Below are 16,880 nucleotides of genomic sequence, written 5' to 3' on the forward strand. Positions count from 1 at the left end.
AAATGATCAAATAGTACTCAGCTAGTATGTTTCACCAACAAAAGAAGTTTCAAACATCCTCACAAAACTCAGCAGGTCACTTGGATAGATTTAAAATTGTTAAACTGGGCTTTTAAATGCTTAGACGCTTTTGAATCCATTCTGATTTTTTAATAATACCAGAACCAACACCAAATTAAAGGTGCCAGCTTCATGGTTTTCGAACAAAATCACCAAAGATGGAACATCCCAGGGCCAGGGTCAGATCAGCTTGTATCTCATTTAAACTCAACTGAGAGTGTCAGATAATAAATAAGAAAATAGGACCTTTGTGGCAACACTTGGTTCATTCACACATTTAATTAATGCATAACCCAGACCTCACATGGAAGAGGAGAGCGAGAAGAAAAAGAAGAACATAATAGCAACAGTTCCAATTCCTAGTTATTACTAGATGAAACTTTTCTAATTAAACAAATGACTCATAAACCTCAAGACTTTCTTGCTTTCTGCAATAAACCAAGTATTATCCTTCAAACAAGATCATTACAGTAACAACCTGGGAAAACATGACTCTTAAGTTCCAAACCATTGTATTAAAATGGCTTTCTCAACAGTCTTGCAAGTATTTAAAACTAGTCAGCAGAGGTCGTATGTGATTATGTATTAAGCTCATTTGCCTGACAGACCTTCCACTAGAAAAATTAATAACTGAACGACACCAAAGGTTTATACAGGACTCAGCGATTTAGACTTTGTAAAGCAAAAATGAGAAAAACTCTTCCACAAGTTTTGAATAATCAGACAAGGATAAGGAACGTCAAACTAGACTACGATTGCCTGACTTAAAGCAAGGCAAGTATTTGGCACAAGACTCAGATGTTTAGTCTCAAGTAAGTTACTGAAGAGTCAAAACAAGTATAAAGCAATTCAAACGACACTTAGGGAACAAACAGACCCTGAACTTTTATTGATACATCATAAACCACAAAGAAATCATGCAAGTAAACAGATATGATGTAGAGAGGCAGTTTCATGCTTAACTCCCGATCGATATAAGAGAATATATATGGAATGTTTTTGTTAAGAGACTAAGGCGTATTATCTTAATGTAAAGCAACTCAATGCAATCTCTACATCAAATTGGGTGCACATAAGCTTGAATAATCATACTAGAGTTTTTAACTGCTATCTCGAATTCATTTTTTTTTTTTACATATAAGAACTTCATGCGACTGATTTGAAACCTTTTCAACCCCCTTATATACTAAATATACCAATTAATGCACGTCTAAACGGGTATGAAACTGAATGCCTCGAGCTTACCCACCTTTAACACTCCTCTGAAGTCAGTCATACCAAATAGAAACAATCAAAGGGGAAATCATGCTGAGGTATTGAAACTAAAGAAAATCATGTATACGGTTGCACACAGAATCAAAACAAGAGGGTAACCACCCGAAAACGAAACTGAACCAAACAGGGGACTAACTACACCAAATTGTGCCTAGTAGACTTAACAACAGGAAACCAACCATTCTAACACATACACTGATATTTAGACTACATACACAACACATATATATAAAAACAATACTTGGACTAACACAGAACCATTAACACACCTTAAGATCTGAACAAAATGGCAAGAGAAAAAGAAGATAGCACTGACCTTTTGTTGGTGCAGTGAATGGGCGATGGGGTCTCGAATCTACTCGAAGACAACGAACAAACGATGCTTCGATTAAAACCCAAAATTTGATTGTATAAAAATATGGTGATTTTAGAGTAATATCCGGCTAAAGTTCACCGGAAAAGTGAAAACTATGGTTGGAAAATGGTGTGTGTCCCTAAACACTGAATCAATTCCTAAAAATCAAAAATCCTTCAAGATACCCCAAAAATCCCCCCTAACTCTGTTCTCGATTCCCCTTTTTATGGAAAAAATGGAGGAGCGTAGTGGAGCGGAGGAAGAGGAGCGTAGGGGAGTGGCGGTGAGTGGAGAGTGGGGTAGCGGCAATGATGATAAAAAGGAGAAAAGAAAGAGAGGTATGGTAGAGGAGGAGCGGGGTGCGGCGATGAGTGGAGAGTGGGGTAGCGGAGGAGCGTGGAGTGGGGTAGCGGTGTGGGGAGGAAGGAGAAGAGAGAGAGAGATGAGGGAGGCGGAGAAGTGGGAGAGAAAAGGGGAAAGGGAGAGATGAGGCGGAAAAGAAAGAAAAAGGAAAAGACAGAGAAAGATGAGGGAATTAGGTTTTAGGGCGGAATTGGACCGGGTCGGGTAGTTTTTTGGGTTGGACCGGGTATAATTAGGTAATGGGCTGGGTAGGGAAATAATGTGGGCTGAATTGTTTTGGGTAGGGAATAATGTGGGTTGGTTGAATTAATTAGAGTATGGGCTGATAATTTGGCTGAAAAATGTTGGTCCTTCCTCCGCTATTTTAATTATTTTCGAGCTTCTAATTTAGTAACCAGTACAATATTTATTATGTGAAGATAAATAGTAATTAGTATATGGAAAGTAAGGATTTTACAAAGTATTGTCATGTAATTAATTTAACGAATCCGAACCCGAAACGAAAACGATGACTAACTGTTCAAAATTTATGATAAAGTAACGCTCATAACGTCGAAAAGTATAAGTAATGATATTAATAGTAGTAGCAATAAAATATTTTGAAAATAAAGTATTTAGCTCGTCAGTAAATTTAGAAACCCGATAAAATCAAATAAAGGAGGGACAAAATTGGGTGTCAACAACGCGTCTATACTGACTAAGTAATGAGTTCACGATATTCGGAATAGCAATCATGAACGAATTACGAAACTATATCGTTTAGAGAACGGAAGTTATGAAACTTTCCATAAAACTAAGGCTTAACTCTATTTCTGAGGCAATTCAGAATAGTCGTAAAAGAACGTTGCGTGGGGAGAATCATAAACATTCCACACGTAGAGAGTTAGCTTAACATACCCTAACTCCGGCCTTTAAGCGTAATACAATGTTTGTCGCCCCTTTCAACTTTAAGCTATAGAAATAAAGTTAAGGGGAACCAATATTAGCAAGGACACTCATGCTTTGGTCATCTAAGCATTTTATCAAACATTTGGTGGGCATGAAGCTCCACAACCTTCATTAATGGTGTTTCTTCACCTAATTACCCAACCTCTTGCTTCTAGGTGATTCTACAAATCTCAAATAGATATAATTAACATCATTCTTTATCACGCATATGATTACAACAACGCTAAGTCAATAGTCCAAACCATACAATAGTTCATAAGTTTCTTATTATCAAACCCATTAACTTATCTCTCAAGAACTTAGAGTCTAATCACCAATTCATAACTATAATCTATTATAGGGTGATCGAATTACCTTTTTGACGTTCTTTCTCCTTAAAGAATCCTGGTACAAAAAACAAAATAAAAAAGGGTTCCTTACCAATCAATATTGCCCGAATCAAAATTCTATGGATTAGAAGGGCTTAATCATGTTAGTAAGGCATTAGGGACTTGAATTCAACCTAGAATCATCAAAGAACTTATCTTGAAAGGTTCTTAAGGCTTGAGACTTGTTTTCTCTATCTCTAGGGTAATTTTTTAGCTTTAGGGAGCTAGGGAAATAAACCCCAACCTTAGATATAGGCTTAAAATACGAAATTCGAAAATTTGACCCAAAACCCGGCCCATCCGTATCGCGGGGTACTCTGCAGACTTCCAAAGAAGAGCTAGAAAAAGGAAAGTGGCACCAACACTTAATATCTCCATTTCTTGTTCCTGAGCGGAAGGTACGCTCAGCCCCTGATACATTGCTATTTCTTAATCCTTGCGGTCAGGGATAATGAGTCGGTTGGCTCTTAGAGTATAGCCTCTCTCGGGGTTAGCGATAAGAGTACACCGGCAATGCAATGGAAAACTAGGAGCACGAAAGCGATGAAAGCATGCCCACTTTCACCAGACAATGGATCAATACAGGGGAAACTGGCCGAGAAGCCTAAGCTAGCTATCAGCTGCCCTAGCGAACGAGGTCTAGTCTTCTTATCGAGATGAGCATGAGTGGTCAAGCCCTGCAATGAGATCATGCGCCCGTAAAGGTAGAGTGTGTTCTAGAACTCCAACACTTGGGTTAAACAAAAAAGTCTCAATCTTTCACTATTCAGGAGTAAGGGAAAGCAAATACCAGCGTCGGGGTCTCATCGAACGAGAAGTTCGAAGATAGAGACCAGGCACGAAATCATAAAGGTTTGAGGGCCCGTTGGTCAAAGGAAAGGGAAGGTCCTGCTTTTGGTCAGAGAGATAGTTTTTGTGCGCAAGGCCCGTGACGTATGGCCATCGCGAACGCGTCCTGTGCACTACGCGTGGCCTGCTCCTGCAGCATTTTTATAAGGCTCATAACTTCTTACTCCGATATCTGATTGGTCTGGTCCTATGGATGAAAAGGCATTTCAACATACTACAACTTGTATTAAGGAAGCTTTTCCAAATTCTCAACTTATCAAGGGGTTATGGTTGCTTGAAGTAGGCCTCTTGGTCACTTTTGTGAAAACACGCAACCTTCTAAATTCCGTTATACTCTCTTAGAACGAGTCAAGCATTAGTCTGAAGACCCGAGGTGTTACCCAACCCCACCACCATCCCCATCCACCCCCTCCCCCATGCCCCATCCATCCCTTACCCCACCGTCACTAACCACCTCTACTATCACTAAACATAAGCATCTCTGAAATGGTGGCGACACCCACTGAGATAGTAGTATGAATTATGAAACTGATGATGATTGTTGGAATAATAAAGAGAAGAGTAGTCATGCTTTTATTTTCCGGGTAGAGAGACTGAAGGAGGCTTCTAGAGCTTTTTGTTGATTTTCATAATTGAGTAGAATGACAGTTTTGGCCTTGGTCGTCCAAGGGCTTCACTTTTTTATAAAGTCATAGTACTTATACCCGTAATAGAATAGCTAAAGTTTCGGATCATTGTAGTAATTTAGCTAGACTTGGTAACCTAAGCACTTCTACTTTGGATATTAGTATCTCCACTTGACAAAAATAAAGTTAATAATTCAAATGGCTACAAAGAGCTTGCCAAACTTACACAAGCAAGTACAAGAAAAAATCAAATTCTACCAATTGAGCGAGCTGTATGTAAATGTCAATTAGCAAATAATGAATAGATATATCTGACTTTCTCTTTGTTGAATCTGATCACTCGTTTGCTTTAAATAGATGGAGGAAGATAGACTATCCTTACCCAAAAAAGAAAACAAGGTTGCTTTAAATAATGGCTGTACACAAAGAAGTTAGTTTCCTTGCTCACCTACTACTTGTTCTTGGTAAGATTTGCCTTTGTCGTTTTTCTCTTTGCTTCTTTGACACATACAGAAGTAGTGTGGCTTTTCCTTAATATAGAGCTATATTTGTTGTAGGAATGTTTCTACTTGTAAGCATGCAGCACGGTGGAACATATTCATCCCAAGAAATGTACCAAAGAATGCGGCAATTTTGCCTATGGAATATGCCCACGTTCAGAAGGGAGTCCAAAAAATCGAGTCCGGAGCCAAAATGGCTTATTTTTACAGCCATTAGACAAAAATAGTATGTTTTTTTTTTTAGACCAAAATGGGTATTTCGTTGGTTATCCAACGAAATACCCACACAACGTACTGTTCCGGTGCCGATGATTTCTTGCATTTCGCTACATGTGTAGCGAAATGCAAGAATTTTTTTTTTTTTAATTTTCCTTTGCATTTCGTGAATCAATTCACGAAATAGGCATTTTTAATATTTATTTTTTTTTTGCAATTCGTGCAATTAAATAAAACTGTTTTTTTTTTAGCATTTCTTGATGCAATTCACGAAATGGTTTTTTTTTTATTTCGTCAATTAAATGAACGAAGTTGATACGAAATGCAAAAAATTGCAAAAAAAAAAAAAAAAAAAAAAAACCTATTTCGTGATTTGATTCACGAAATGCAAGATTTTTTTTATTTATTTTCCTTTGCATTTCGTGAATCAATTCACGAAATGGATTTTTTAATTTTATTTTATTTTTTGCAATTCGTGAAATTAAAACTGTTTTTTTTTTTTTTTGAAATTAAAATTAAAACTTTATTTTGAATATAAATCTAATTCAATTAGATAAAAATATAGGAGAAAGAGTAGTTGTAAATTGGTGAAAGAGTAGTTGTAAATTGGTGAAACTTTAAAGTTTAAACTTTAAATAGGAAAGTATAATTATTATTTTTTTGCATTTCGTGTATTAAAAAACGAAATAGGATAAAAAAAAATTAGTTTTATCCTATATGTTGAGAAAATTAGTCAGCTTTATTTTCAAAAATTGAAACCACATAAGTGAAATTGACATTCATAGCTACATTACTCCGAAATTTTTATGTTGAAGTCTATTGCGCATCATCATAATATAAGTAAAGAAAACTAAAAATTTCCCGCCAATTTGGGGGAAAATTAAAATTGGAAGGGAAAAAAGAGGTTTTCTAAAAAATCGGCCCGGCCGGTTTGCGCTGTTAGATCTCGGAAAAATATGCAAAATCAAAAAAAAAAAATTGCATAAATCGGATATCCGAGCGCAAAGTTATGACTGTTTAAAGTTTCACCAATTTACAACTACTCTTTCTCCTATATTTTTATCTAATTGAATTAGATTTATATTCAAAATAAAGTTTTAATTTTAATTTCAAAAAAAAAAACAGTTTTAATTTCATGAATTGCAAAAAAAAAAATCCATTTCGTGAATTGATTCCCGAAATGCAAAGGAAAATTAAAAAAAAAAATCTTGCATTTCGTGAATCAAATCACGAAATAGGTTTTTTGTTTTTTGTTTTTTTTTTTTTGCAATTTTTTGCATTTCGTATCAACTTCGTTCATTTAATTGACGAAATAAAAAAAAAATCCATTTCGTGAATTGCATCACGAAATGCTAAAAAAAAACAGTTTTATTTAATTGCACGAATTGCAAAAAAAAAAAAAATTAAAAATGCCTATTTCGTGAATTGATTCACGAAATGCAAAGGAAAATTTAAAAAAAAAAAAAATCTTGCATTTCGCTACACATGTAGCGAAATGCAAGAAATCATCGGCACCGGAACAGTACGTTGTGTGGGTATTTCGTTGGATAACCAACGAAATACTCATTTTGGTCTAAAAAAAAAAACATACTATTTTTGTCTAATGGCTGTAAAAATAAGCCATTTTGGCTCCGGACTCCCAAAAAATCCCATATGCACCAACTGTTGTGCAGGCTACAAGGGTTGCCACTATTACAGTGCTGACGGAACTTTTATTTGTGAAGGAAAATCTGACCCCAAAAAGCTAAACGCTTGTCCCTTCAATTGTGATCCAAAAATTGCCTATTCAAAGTGTCCCCTTCCAGAAGGAAAGACGATAATTAAACCTACCGGATGCACCACCTGTTGCACGGGCTACAAGGGTTGCTACTATTTTGGTCATGACGGCAAGTTTGCCTGTGAAGGAGAAAGTATTGAATCCAAGGCTTGTACTCTGGAATGTGACCCTAAAGTTGCTTACATGACTTGCCCATCTAATAAATTGACCAAGCTTACTAAAATTTGCACCAATTGTTGTACCGCAAAAGCGGGTTGCAAACTTTATGGTCATGATGGATCTTTACTTTGTACTGGGAATCTTAAAAATCATTAATAATCCTCTTAAGGGAGCTGTTGCTTTCTAATCAATCTATAATATGTATCTGTATGAAATAAAAGCATTACGATATATGCATAGTCATGCTAATCTCGAGCTTTTTCCACAGCTTGCGCAAGAGATTAATAAAGGACTAGTTTCTTTTAATTACTTCTAAACTCTAGTATTAGCTAGTTTACTGATTTACTTTACTTTAAAAGTCAATGTCTTTTACTTCTAAATTCTAGTACTATTTAGTTTACTTAATTAACTTTACTTTAAGAAATCAAAAGTGCACAAACTTAATATTGCAATTAATCCGAGGGCACATTTAACACTAAAACTGTTAAAGCCCATCAAATCCTTCAAGCGGCTTTAATTAATATTTCGGTCAGATTTTAAAAGGTAATCAAATTAAATATAGCGAAAATCGGAAAATGAAATACAATACCAAAGACAATATTTTTATGTTTTATTTTTGGATTGAAGTCAAAACCCGTTTACTTCAAGGAGGATTTGCTTTTGACCACCATCGACTCAGTTATTGTAATTCATAAACTTGATGCTCTAATCTACTTTCATGCATGTCAAATTGCTGAGGGAAAAAAGTCTATATAATCACTAATTTTATCATTCATTTGCTAACATCCTTTCTATTATTTAATCACTCAGCTTTCATAATGAAATTGATTTTTCTGCTTTTCGTTTCACTCCTCTTTGCGACCAACTGTTTCACAAAGTCAAGACTTTGTGAAGCAACCAAACCCGAACCCATTCCGGTGCATGATTCTACTGGAAATATGTTACGAGCGGGAGCTAATTATTATGTCCAACCGATTTATCCTGACGAGGCCTGGGGATTTGAACTAGCCAGCATTAACAATCATCACAAACCATGCCCACTGGGCATAGTTCAAGAAGACTATTACCCTGGCACCCCACTGCTATTTTCATCCGCGAATCCTAAAAAGAGCATTATTCGCTTGTCCACCGACTTGAACATTGACTATAACTTGTCCTACACAGTGTGTACTAAGTCCAATGATGTCATCTGGACCGTGGGCCCTTACGATCGACGGGCCAAAAGTTACTTTTTAGTACTTGGCGGAGTGAAAGAAAATCCTGGTCGAGAGACGATAAAGAACTGGTTTAAGATTGAGGTGTTTGGTGATAATTATAAGATTAGGTATTGCCCATCGGTGTGCAGTGATTGCAAGGTAATGTGCAAGGATGTTGGCGTAATTGAATTTAATGGGCAGAAGCGTTTGGGTTTAAGTGATGTTCCGGTTGAGGTGAAGTTTGTGAAGGACGCATGAAATTAGTCTAAGCAATAATGCACAACTAATTGTAAAAGTGACAGCCCGATGCACAAAACATCTTGCTTTAGCGGGTGGGGCAAAAGCCAATGCACAACTAATTGTGAATTATGATAATTAATAACATAGTAGTATAATAAGTAAGTGCTACTTATGTAATAAGCCGACATGGCATGAACTTTTATGGGTGTTTCAGTGTTTGTAAGCAATTGTGTTGTTTTTGGCCTAAATTTGTGTGTTCTCTTTTTGCAATAAGATAAACTTTTTTCCTTCCTATCCTCCGGTATCCGCATTGTGGCCTAACTAATTTGGATTTGTGTTGCGGTCTCCTCAAGCAGGAAGTGCACCCTAACAGGATTTTTTTCATATCCACGATTAAAATTCAAGATCTCTTATTAAAAATGGAGGGATCTTATTCAATCCATCGCTACCCTTATTGATTGCAGTAAAATAATCATGCTTGAAATTAACGCAATTTGAAGTATAACAGTCACTTGGGAATTACATACCGTGCTAGAAGTTTATGTAGAAGTTAGAATTAACTTCACATTATCAGTGATGAACTTCTAAGTAATTTACTGTACTAATTTACTCTGTTAGCTAACCACAGAATGTTGTGAATAGAGAGTAATACATTGTTAAACTTTTGGAATTATTCCAGAGATCTCCCCTAAAATTTAACTTCATAAAACTAATATTACTAATATTGGTATGTTTGAGTGACCTATTTTAAGCAGAGTCCACTACCATTTCAAGGCTGAAGAAAGTAGCTTCAGTGGGGAGTTTTAAAGTGAGAAGGCAGAGGACGGAAGTGAAAGTATATTTGAGTCACCTATTTTAAAGTTAAAGTATATTTGAGTCGCCTATTTTAACCAGAGTCCACTACCATAGGTTATATCTGTTCAGGATCCATATCTAGACAATATGTTGGATAGAAAAATCACAAAAGCAAAAGGTACATCATATAATATTAAGTTCTCAGAAACATCTAAGTTCTTCCACTCTTGGCCAGCTCATCTGCCACTTTATTCTCTATAAGTGTGCTTTAATTTTTGGGCATTCTGTCTTAATTATCAGTCGCCTATAATCATAAATAATCTATACTATAAAAGTGTGAAGGCCCTTAGAAATATTGATTGAACTTTTTGCCCTTCATTAAAAGATTTTACAATAGATAAAATCGTCATTTACTATTTTCCTTAAATAATTTAATTACTTTGTAATATTAATAATCTAATTTTGCTTGAACAAGAAAACCCTAATATTTAAGGTTACTAATCCCACCAGGACAATACGTTGAGCAGTAGAAGAGTTTTATGAGCTTCTAATAACTCCAATTCGAGGTAGCACAGGAATACAATTGCTTTGCATAAAGTAAAAGGATATTTTGTTATCCATTACAACACATCATACCTTCTTCTTTCTCTTTATTTTTGCTTTCATCTTTTGAACTCCAACTTATATTTTGATTATTTGATGCGTGATTTAATGTTTAATTTTCATGAATCTTGCTTAGCTTTACATAACATCTTATTTTTCTTTCTCTACTTTTTCATGTTATCAGCTTTATTTTTTTATTTAATTTTGTATAATTTGTTAGTCTTTAGGGTAATGAGTATTGACTTGATGTTTTGTGAATTTTGTTTCTGGTGAACACTAGAATTGTCACCTTCTACTGATGGAGGTTGACCTTGATCAAATAATTGTAATGTTAATTACGTAAAAATATCGATTAAGTGGCAAAACTAGGTTGTTATCTTCTACCCTACCATGCTCCTTATTGTTATTGTTAATTTGTTACAATTAGTCCTCCTTTGGAACTGGTGACTTTTAAATTTTTTACCAGTATTGGAAATATTATTTTGTTGGATTCACATTTTTTTTTTTATCAATTTCCTCCATCTCTATATATAGAGTGGAAGCGTTTTATATATATATATATATATATATATATATATATATAGAAGAATATACATAACAGTGGAGTGCTATCTCCCTGCACCTACTCAGAATGGAACAGGCTCCATTCTATACAAAGAGTAGGATTTCATCTTAGCTCACAAAAGAAGGAAGGTATCACAGGAGGGGATCTGCCTCCTTTCCTATTCCAGTTCATGGATACCTTCAAGGGACATCAAAATTATAAAATCTAAACATATTCTGGTGCAAAACAAAGGAGTTCTTCTGAATTGTCCTTCTAAATGAAGCTAGTTGAAGTTTATCCATATGAATTTCTCCCTTAGCCTCCTTGGGAAGTGACTGAAATGAGTTCATGTTGACAAGAGCAGTACACTTCAGTCCATAGTTGGCCAGGATATCAGCAACTTTATTGCCTTCTCTATAACAGTGTTCAATGCTCCAGTTGTCAAAATTTTCAATTTTGTTCTGTAGCTCCATAATAATATCACTTAAACTCCATGGAGGATCACTATGCTTAAAGATCCAGTCAGTAAGAAGCTTAGAATCACATTCAATCTCTATCTTCGAGAACCCTGAGTTGATACACCATTCTATTCCTGTCCTTAATGCCATAGCCTCAACCATATTATTAGTCATATTCCCAAATGGTTCTGCATAGGCATTGATCAGCTGGCCATGTTCATTTCTGATTATTCCTCCTCCACCATTGCATCCTGGATTTCCCTTTGAACACCCGTCAGAGTTGATCTTCACATAACCAGCCTTCGGTGGTTTCCATTTCACAGCTAGCACTCTCACATCTTTTCTAGCATACTCCAGAGATATCAAAAATAAGTTCCAGTTCATAAAAGGAGGGATGATTGGAAATTTTTTGTGGATTATCAAAATGAGCTGTTGTTAGATTTGATAAATTGTACTGGATTGTTGCATCTTAATGTTATCAAATCTGCTACTGCATCTGGATTTCCATATTTGCCACACAATAATTCCTGGTAGCACTTGTGTTACCATCTCTGTAAGAGGATTAGCTCCTTTATTTATCCACCATTTGAAGATATGATGCCTCAGGCCTGCATTGCCAAAGGTTATGCCAAATAATTGATTAAAAAATAACCATACCTGTTGACTGATCCTGCTGTTCATAAACAAATGTTATGCATCCTCTTGTTGGTGTATAGAACAACATGAGCATATAGATGGAAGATGAACACCAAACTTGGTCATATTCATATCCACTGGTACAAAAAACAAAATAAAAAAGGGTTCCTTACCAATCAATATTGCCCGAATCAAAATTCTATGGATTAGAAGGGCTTAATCATGTTAGTAAGGCATTAGGGACTTGAATTCAACCTAGAATCATCAAAGAACTTATCTTGAAAGGTTCTTAAGGCTTGAGACTTGTTTTCTCTATCTCTAGGGTAATTTTTTAGCTTTAGGGAGCTAGGGAAATAAACCCCAACCTTAGATATAGGCTTAAAATACGAAATTCGAAAATTTGACCCAAAACCCGGCCCATCCGTATCGCGGGGTACTCTGCAGACTTCCAAAGAAGAGCTAGAAAAAGGAAAGTGGCACCAACACTTAATATCTCCATTTCTTGTTCCTGAGCGGAAGGTACGCTCAGCCCCTGATACATTGCTATTTCTTAATCCTTGCGGTCAGGGATAATGAGTCGGTTGGCTCTTAGAGTATAGCCTCTCTCGGGGTTAGCGATAAGAGTACACCGGCAATGCAATGGAAAACTAGGAGCACGAAAGCGATGAAAGCATGCCCACTTTCACCAGACAATGGATCAATACAGGGGAAACTGGCCGAGAAGCCTAAGCTAGCTATCAGCTGCCCTAGCGAACGAGGTCTAGTCTTCTTATCGAGATGAGCATGAGTGGTCAAGCCCTGCAATGAGATCATGCGCCCGTAAAGGTAGAGTGTGTTCTAGAACTCCAACACTTGGGTTAAACAAAAAAGTCTCAATCTTTCACTATTCAGGAGTAAGGGAAAGCAAATACCAGCGTCGGGGTCTCATCGAACGAGAAGTTCGAAGATAGAGACCAGGCACGAAATCATAAAGGTTTGAGGGCCCGTTGGTCAAAGGAAAGGGAAGGTCCTGCTTTTGGTCAGAGAGATAGTTTTTGTGCGCAAGGCCCGTGACGTATGGCCATCGCGAACGCGTCCTGTGCACTACGCGTGGCCTGCTCCTGCAGCATTTTTATAAGGCTCATAACTTCTTACTCCGATATCTGATTGGTCTGGTCCTATGGATGAAAAGGCATTTCAACATACTACAACTTGTATTAAGGAAGCTTTTCCAAATTCTCAACTTATCAAGGGGTTATGGTTGCTTGAAGTAGGCCTCTTGGTCACTTTTGTGAAAACACGCAACCTTCTAAATTCCGTTATACTCTCTTAGAACGAGTCAAGCATTAGTCTGAAGACCCGAGGTGTTACCCAACCCCACCACCATCCCCATCCACCCCCTCCCCCATGCCCCATCCATCCCTTACCCCACCGTCACTAACCACCTCTACTATCACTAAACATAAGCATCTCTGAAATGGTGGCGACACCCACTGAGATAGTAGTATGAATTATGAAACTGATGATGATTGTTGGAATAATAAAGAGAAGAGTAGTCATGCTTTTATTTTCCGGGTAGAGAGACTGAAGGAGGCTTCTAGAGCTTTTTGTTGATTTTCATAATTGAGTAGAATGACAGTTTTGGCCTTGGTCGTCCAAGGGCTTCACTTTTTTATAAAGTCATAGTACTTATACCCGTAATAGAATAGCTAAAGTTTCGGATCATTGTAGTAATTTAGCTAGACTTGGTAACCTAAGCACTTCTACTTTGGATATTAGTATCTCCACTTGACAAAAATAAAGTTAATAATTCAAATGGCTACAAAGAGCTTGCCAAACTTACACAAGCAAGTACAAGAAAAAATCAAATTCTACCAATTGAGCGAGCTGTATGTAAATGTCAATTAGCAAATAATGAATAGATATATCTGACTTTCTCTTTGTTGAATCTGATCACTCGTTTGCTTTAAATAGATGGAGGAAGATAGACTATCCTTACCCAAAAAAGAAAACAAGGTTGCTTTAAATAATGGCTGTACACAAAGAAGTTAGTTTCCTTGCTCACCTACTACTTGTTCTTGGTAAGATTTGCCTTTGTCGTTTTTCTCTTTGCTTCTTTGACACATACAGAAGTAGTGTGGCTTTTCCTTAATATAGAGCTATATTTGTTGTAGGAATGTTTCTACTTGTAAGCATGCAGCACGGTGGAACATATTCATCCCAAGAAATGTACCAAAGAATGCGGCAATTTTGCCTATGGAATATGCCCACGTTCAGAAGGGAGTCCAAAAAATCGAGTCCGGAGCCAAAATGGCTTATTTTTACAGCCATTAGACAAAAATAGTATGTTTTTTTTTTTAGACCAAAATGGGTATTTCGTTGGTTATCCAACGAAATACCCACACAACGTACTGTTCCGGTGCCGATGATTTCTTGCATTTCGCTACATGTGTAGCGAAATGCAAGAATTTTTTTTTTTTTAATTTTCCTTTGCATTTCGTGAATCAATTCACGAAATAGGCATTTTTAATATTTATTTTTTTTTTGCAATTCGTGCAATTAAATAAAACTGTTTTTTTTTTAGCATTTCTTGATGCAATTCACGAAATGGTTTTTTTTTTATTTCGTCAATTAAATGAACGAAGTTGATACGAAATGCAAAAAATTGCAAAAAAAAAAAAAAAAAAAAAACCTATTTCGTGATTTGATTCACGAAATGCAAGATTTTTTTTATTTATTTTCCTTTGCATTTCGTGAATCAATTCACGAAATGGATTTTTTAATTTTATTTTATTTTTTGCAATTCGTGAAATTAAAACTGTTTTTTTTTTTTTTTGAAATTAAAATTAAAACTTTATTTTGAATATAAATCTAATTCAATTAGATAAAAATATAGGAGAAAGAGTAGTTGTAAATTGGTGAAAGAGTAGTTGTAAATTGGTGAAACTTTAAAGTTTAAACTTTAAATAGGAAAGTATAATTATTATTTTTTTGCATTTCGTGTATTAAAAAACGAAATAGGATAAAAAAAAATTAGTTTTATCCTATATGTTGAGAAAATTAGTCAGCTTTATTTTCAAAAATTGAAACCACATAAGTGAAATTGACATTCATAGCTACATTACTCCGAAATTTTTATGTTGAAGTCTATTGCGCATCATCATAATATAAGTAAAGAAAACTAAAAATTTCCCGCCAATTTGGGGGAAAATTAAAATTGGAAGGGAAAAAAGAGGTTTTCTAAAAAATCGGCCCGGCCGGTTTGCGCTGTTAGATCTCGGAAAAATATGCAAAATCAAAAAAAAAAAATTGCATAAATCGGATATCCGAGCGCAAAGTTATGACTGTTTAAAGTTTCAACAATTTACAACTACTCTTTCTCCTATATTTTTATCTAATTGAATTAGATTTATATTCAAAATAAAGTTTTAATTTTAATTTCAAAAAAAAAAACAGTTTTAATTTCATGAATTGCAAAAAAAAAAATCCATTTCGTGAATTGATTCCCGAAATGCAAAGGAAAATTAAAAAAAAAAATCTTGCATTTCGTGAATCAAATCACGAAATAGGTTTTTTGTTTTTTGTTTTTTTTTTTTTGCAATTTTTTGCATTTCGTATCAACTTCGTTCATTTAATTGACGAAATAAAAAAAAAATCCATTTCGTGAATTGCATCACGAAATGCTAAAAAAAAACAGTTTTATTTAATTGCACGAATTGCAAAAAAAAAAAATTAAAAATGCCTATTTCGTGAATTGATTCACGAAATGCAAAGGAAAATTTAAAAAAAAAAAAATCTTGCATTTCGCTACACATGTAGCGAAATGCAAGAAATCATCGGCACCGGAACAGTACGTTGTGTGGGTATTTCGTTGGATAACCAACGAAATACTCATTTTGGTCTAAAAAAAAAAACATACTATTTTTATCTAATGGCTGTAAAAATAAGCCATTTTGGCTCCGGACTCCCAAAAAATCCCATATGCACCAACTGTTGTGCAGGCTACAAGGGTTGCCACTATTACAGTGCTGACGGAACTTTTATTTGTGAAGGAAAATCTGACCCCAAAAAGCTAAACGCTTGTCCCTTCAATTGTGATCCAAAAATTGCCTATTCAAAGTGTCCCCTTCCAGAAGGAAAGACGATAATTAAACCTACCGGATGCACCACCTGTTGCACGGGCTACAAGGGTTGCTACTATTTTGGTCATGACGGCAAGTTTGCCTGTGAAGGAGAAAGTATTGAATCCAAGGCTTGTACTCTGGAATGTGACCCTAAAGTTGCTTACATGACTTGCCCATCTAATAAATTGACCAAGCTTACTAAAATTTGCACCAATTGTTGTACCGCAAAAGCGGGTTGCAAACTTTATGGTCATGATGGATCTTTACTTTGTACTGGGAATCTTAAAAATCATTAATAATCCTCTTAAGGGAGCTGTTGCTTTCTAATCAATCTATAATATGTATCTGTATGAAATAAAAGCATTACGATATATGCATAGTCATGCTAATCTCGAGCTTTTTCCACAGCTTGCGCAAGAGATTAATAAAGGACTAGTTTCTTTTAATTACTTCTAAACTCTAGTATTAGCTAGTTTACTGATTTACTTTACTTTAAAAGTCAATGTCTTTTACTTCTAAATTCTAGTACTATTTAGTTTACTTAATTAACTTTACTTTAAGAAATCAAAAGTGCACAAACTTAATATTGCAATTAATCCGAGGGCACATTTAACACTAAAACTGTTAAAGCCCATCAAATCCTTCAAGCGGCTTTAATTAATATTTCGGTCAGATTTTAAAAGGTAATCAAATTAAATATAGCGAAAATCGGAAAATGAAATACAATACCAAAGACAATATTTTTATGTTTTATTTTTGGATTGAAGTCAAAACCCGTTTACTTCAAGGAGGATTTGCTTTTGACCACC

General features: G+C 35.4%; 3 protein-coding genes across 3 annotated transcripts; all 3 read left to right on the plus strand.

Moving 5' to 3' along the window:
- The first annotated feature begins 5,256 nt into the window (after window positions 1-5,256).
- On the plus strand, window positions 5,257-7,652 carry LOC132631332 (proteinase inhibitor type-2 CEVI57-like). The gene is made up of 4 exons (XM_060346918.1): window positions 5,257-5,308; window positions 5,402-5,415; window positions 5,453-5,511; window positions 7,199-7,652. The coding sequence occupies exons 1-4, from the start codon at window positions 5,257-5,259 to the stop codon at window positions 7,650-7,652; spliced, it is 579 nt and encodes a 192-aa protein (XP_060202901.1).
- A 646-nt stretch (window positions 7,653-8,298) lies between these two features.
- LOC132632425 (kunitz trypsin inhibitor 5-like) lies at window positions 8,299-9,174 on the plus strand. Its single transcript, XM_060348350.1, has one exon. It carries the CDS (start codon window positions 8,315-8,317, stop codon window positions 8,948-8,950), a length of 636 nt encoding a protein of 211 aa, XP_060204333.1. The 5' UTR covers window positions 8,299-8,314; the 3' UTR covers window positions 8,951-9,174.
- A 4,802-nt stretch (window positions 9,175-13,976) lies between these two features.
- LOC132631334 (proteinase inhibitor type-2 CEVI57-like) lies at window positions 13,977-16,367 on the plus strand. Its single transcript, XM_060346921.1, has 4 exons — window positions 13,977-14,028; window positions 14,122-14,135; window positions 14,173-14,231; window positions 15,914-16,367. The coding sequence occupies exons 1-4, from the start codon at window positions 13,977-13,979 to the stop codon at window positions 16,365-16,367; spliced, it is 579 nt and encodes a 192-aa protein (XP_060202904.1).
- Window positions 16,368-16,880: the final 513 nt, after the last annotated feature.

This window comes from Lycium barbarum, chromosome 3 (genome assembly GCF_019175385.1).
Source record: "Lycium barbarum isolate Lr01 chromosome 3, ASM1917538v2, whole genome shotgun sequence".
Classification (NCBI taxonomy): domain Eukaryota; kingdom Viridiplantae; phylum Streptophyta; class Magnoliopsida; order Solanales; family Solanaceae; genus Lycium; species Lycium barbarum.

What these genes read in the sequence shown, in the direction of transcription:
- LOC132631332 (XM_060346918.1), top strand. Translation starts at nt 5,257, where the DNA reads ATGGCTGTACACAAAGAAGTTAGTTTCCTTGCTCACCTACTACTTGTT. An exon ending in TGCCCACGTTCAGAAGGGAG is followed by an intron (nt 5,512 to 7,198) that starts TCCAAAAAATCG and finishes TGGCTCCGGACT; the next exon opens with CCCAAAAAATCCCATATGCA.
- LOC132632425 (XM_060348350.1), top strand. Translation starts at nt 8,315, where the DNA reads ATGAAATTGATTTTTCTGCTTTTCGTTTCACTCCTCTTTGCGACCAAC.
- LOC132631334 (XM_060346921.1), top strand. Translation starts at nt 13,977, where the DNA reads ATGGCTGTACACAAAGAAGTTAGTTTCCTTGCTCACCTACTACTTGTT. An exon ending in TGCCCACGTTCAGAAGGGAG is followed by an intron (nt 14,232 to 15,913) that starts TCCAAAAAATCG and finishes TGGCTCCGGACT; the next exon opens with CCCAAAAAATCCCATATGCA.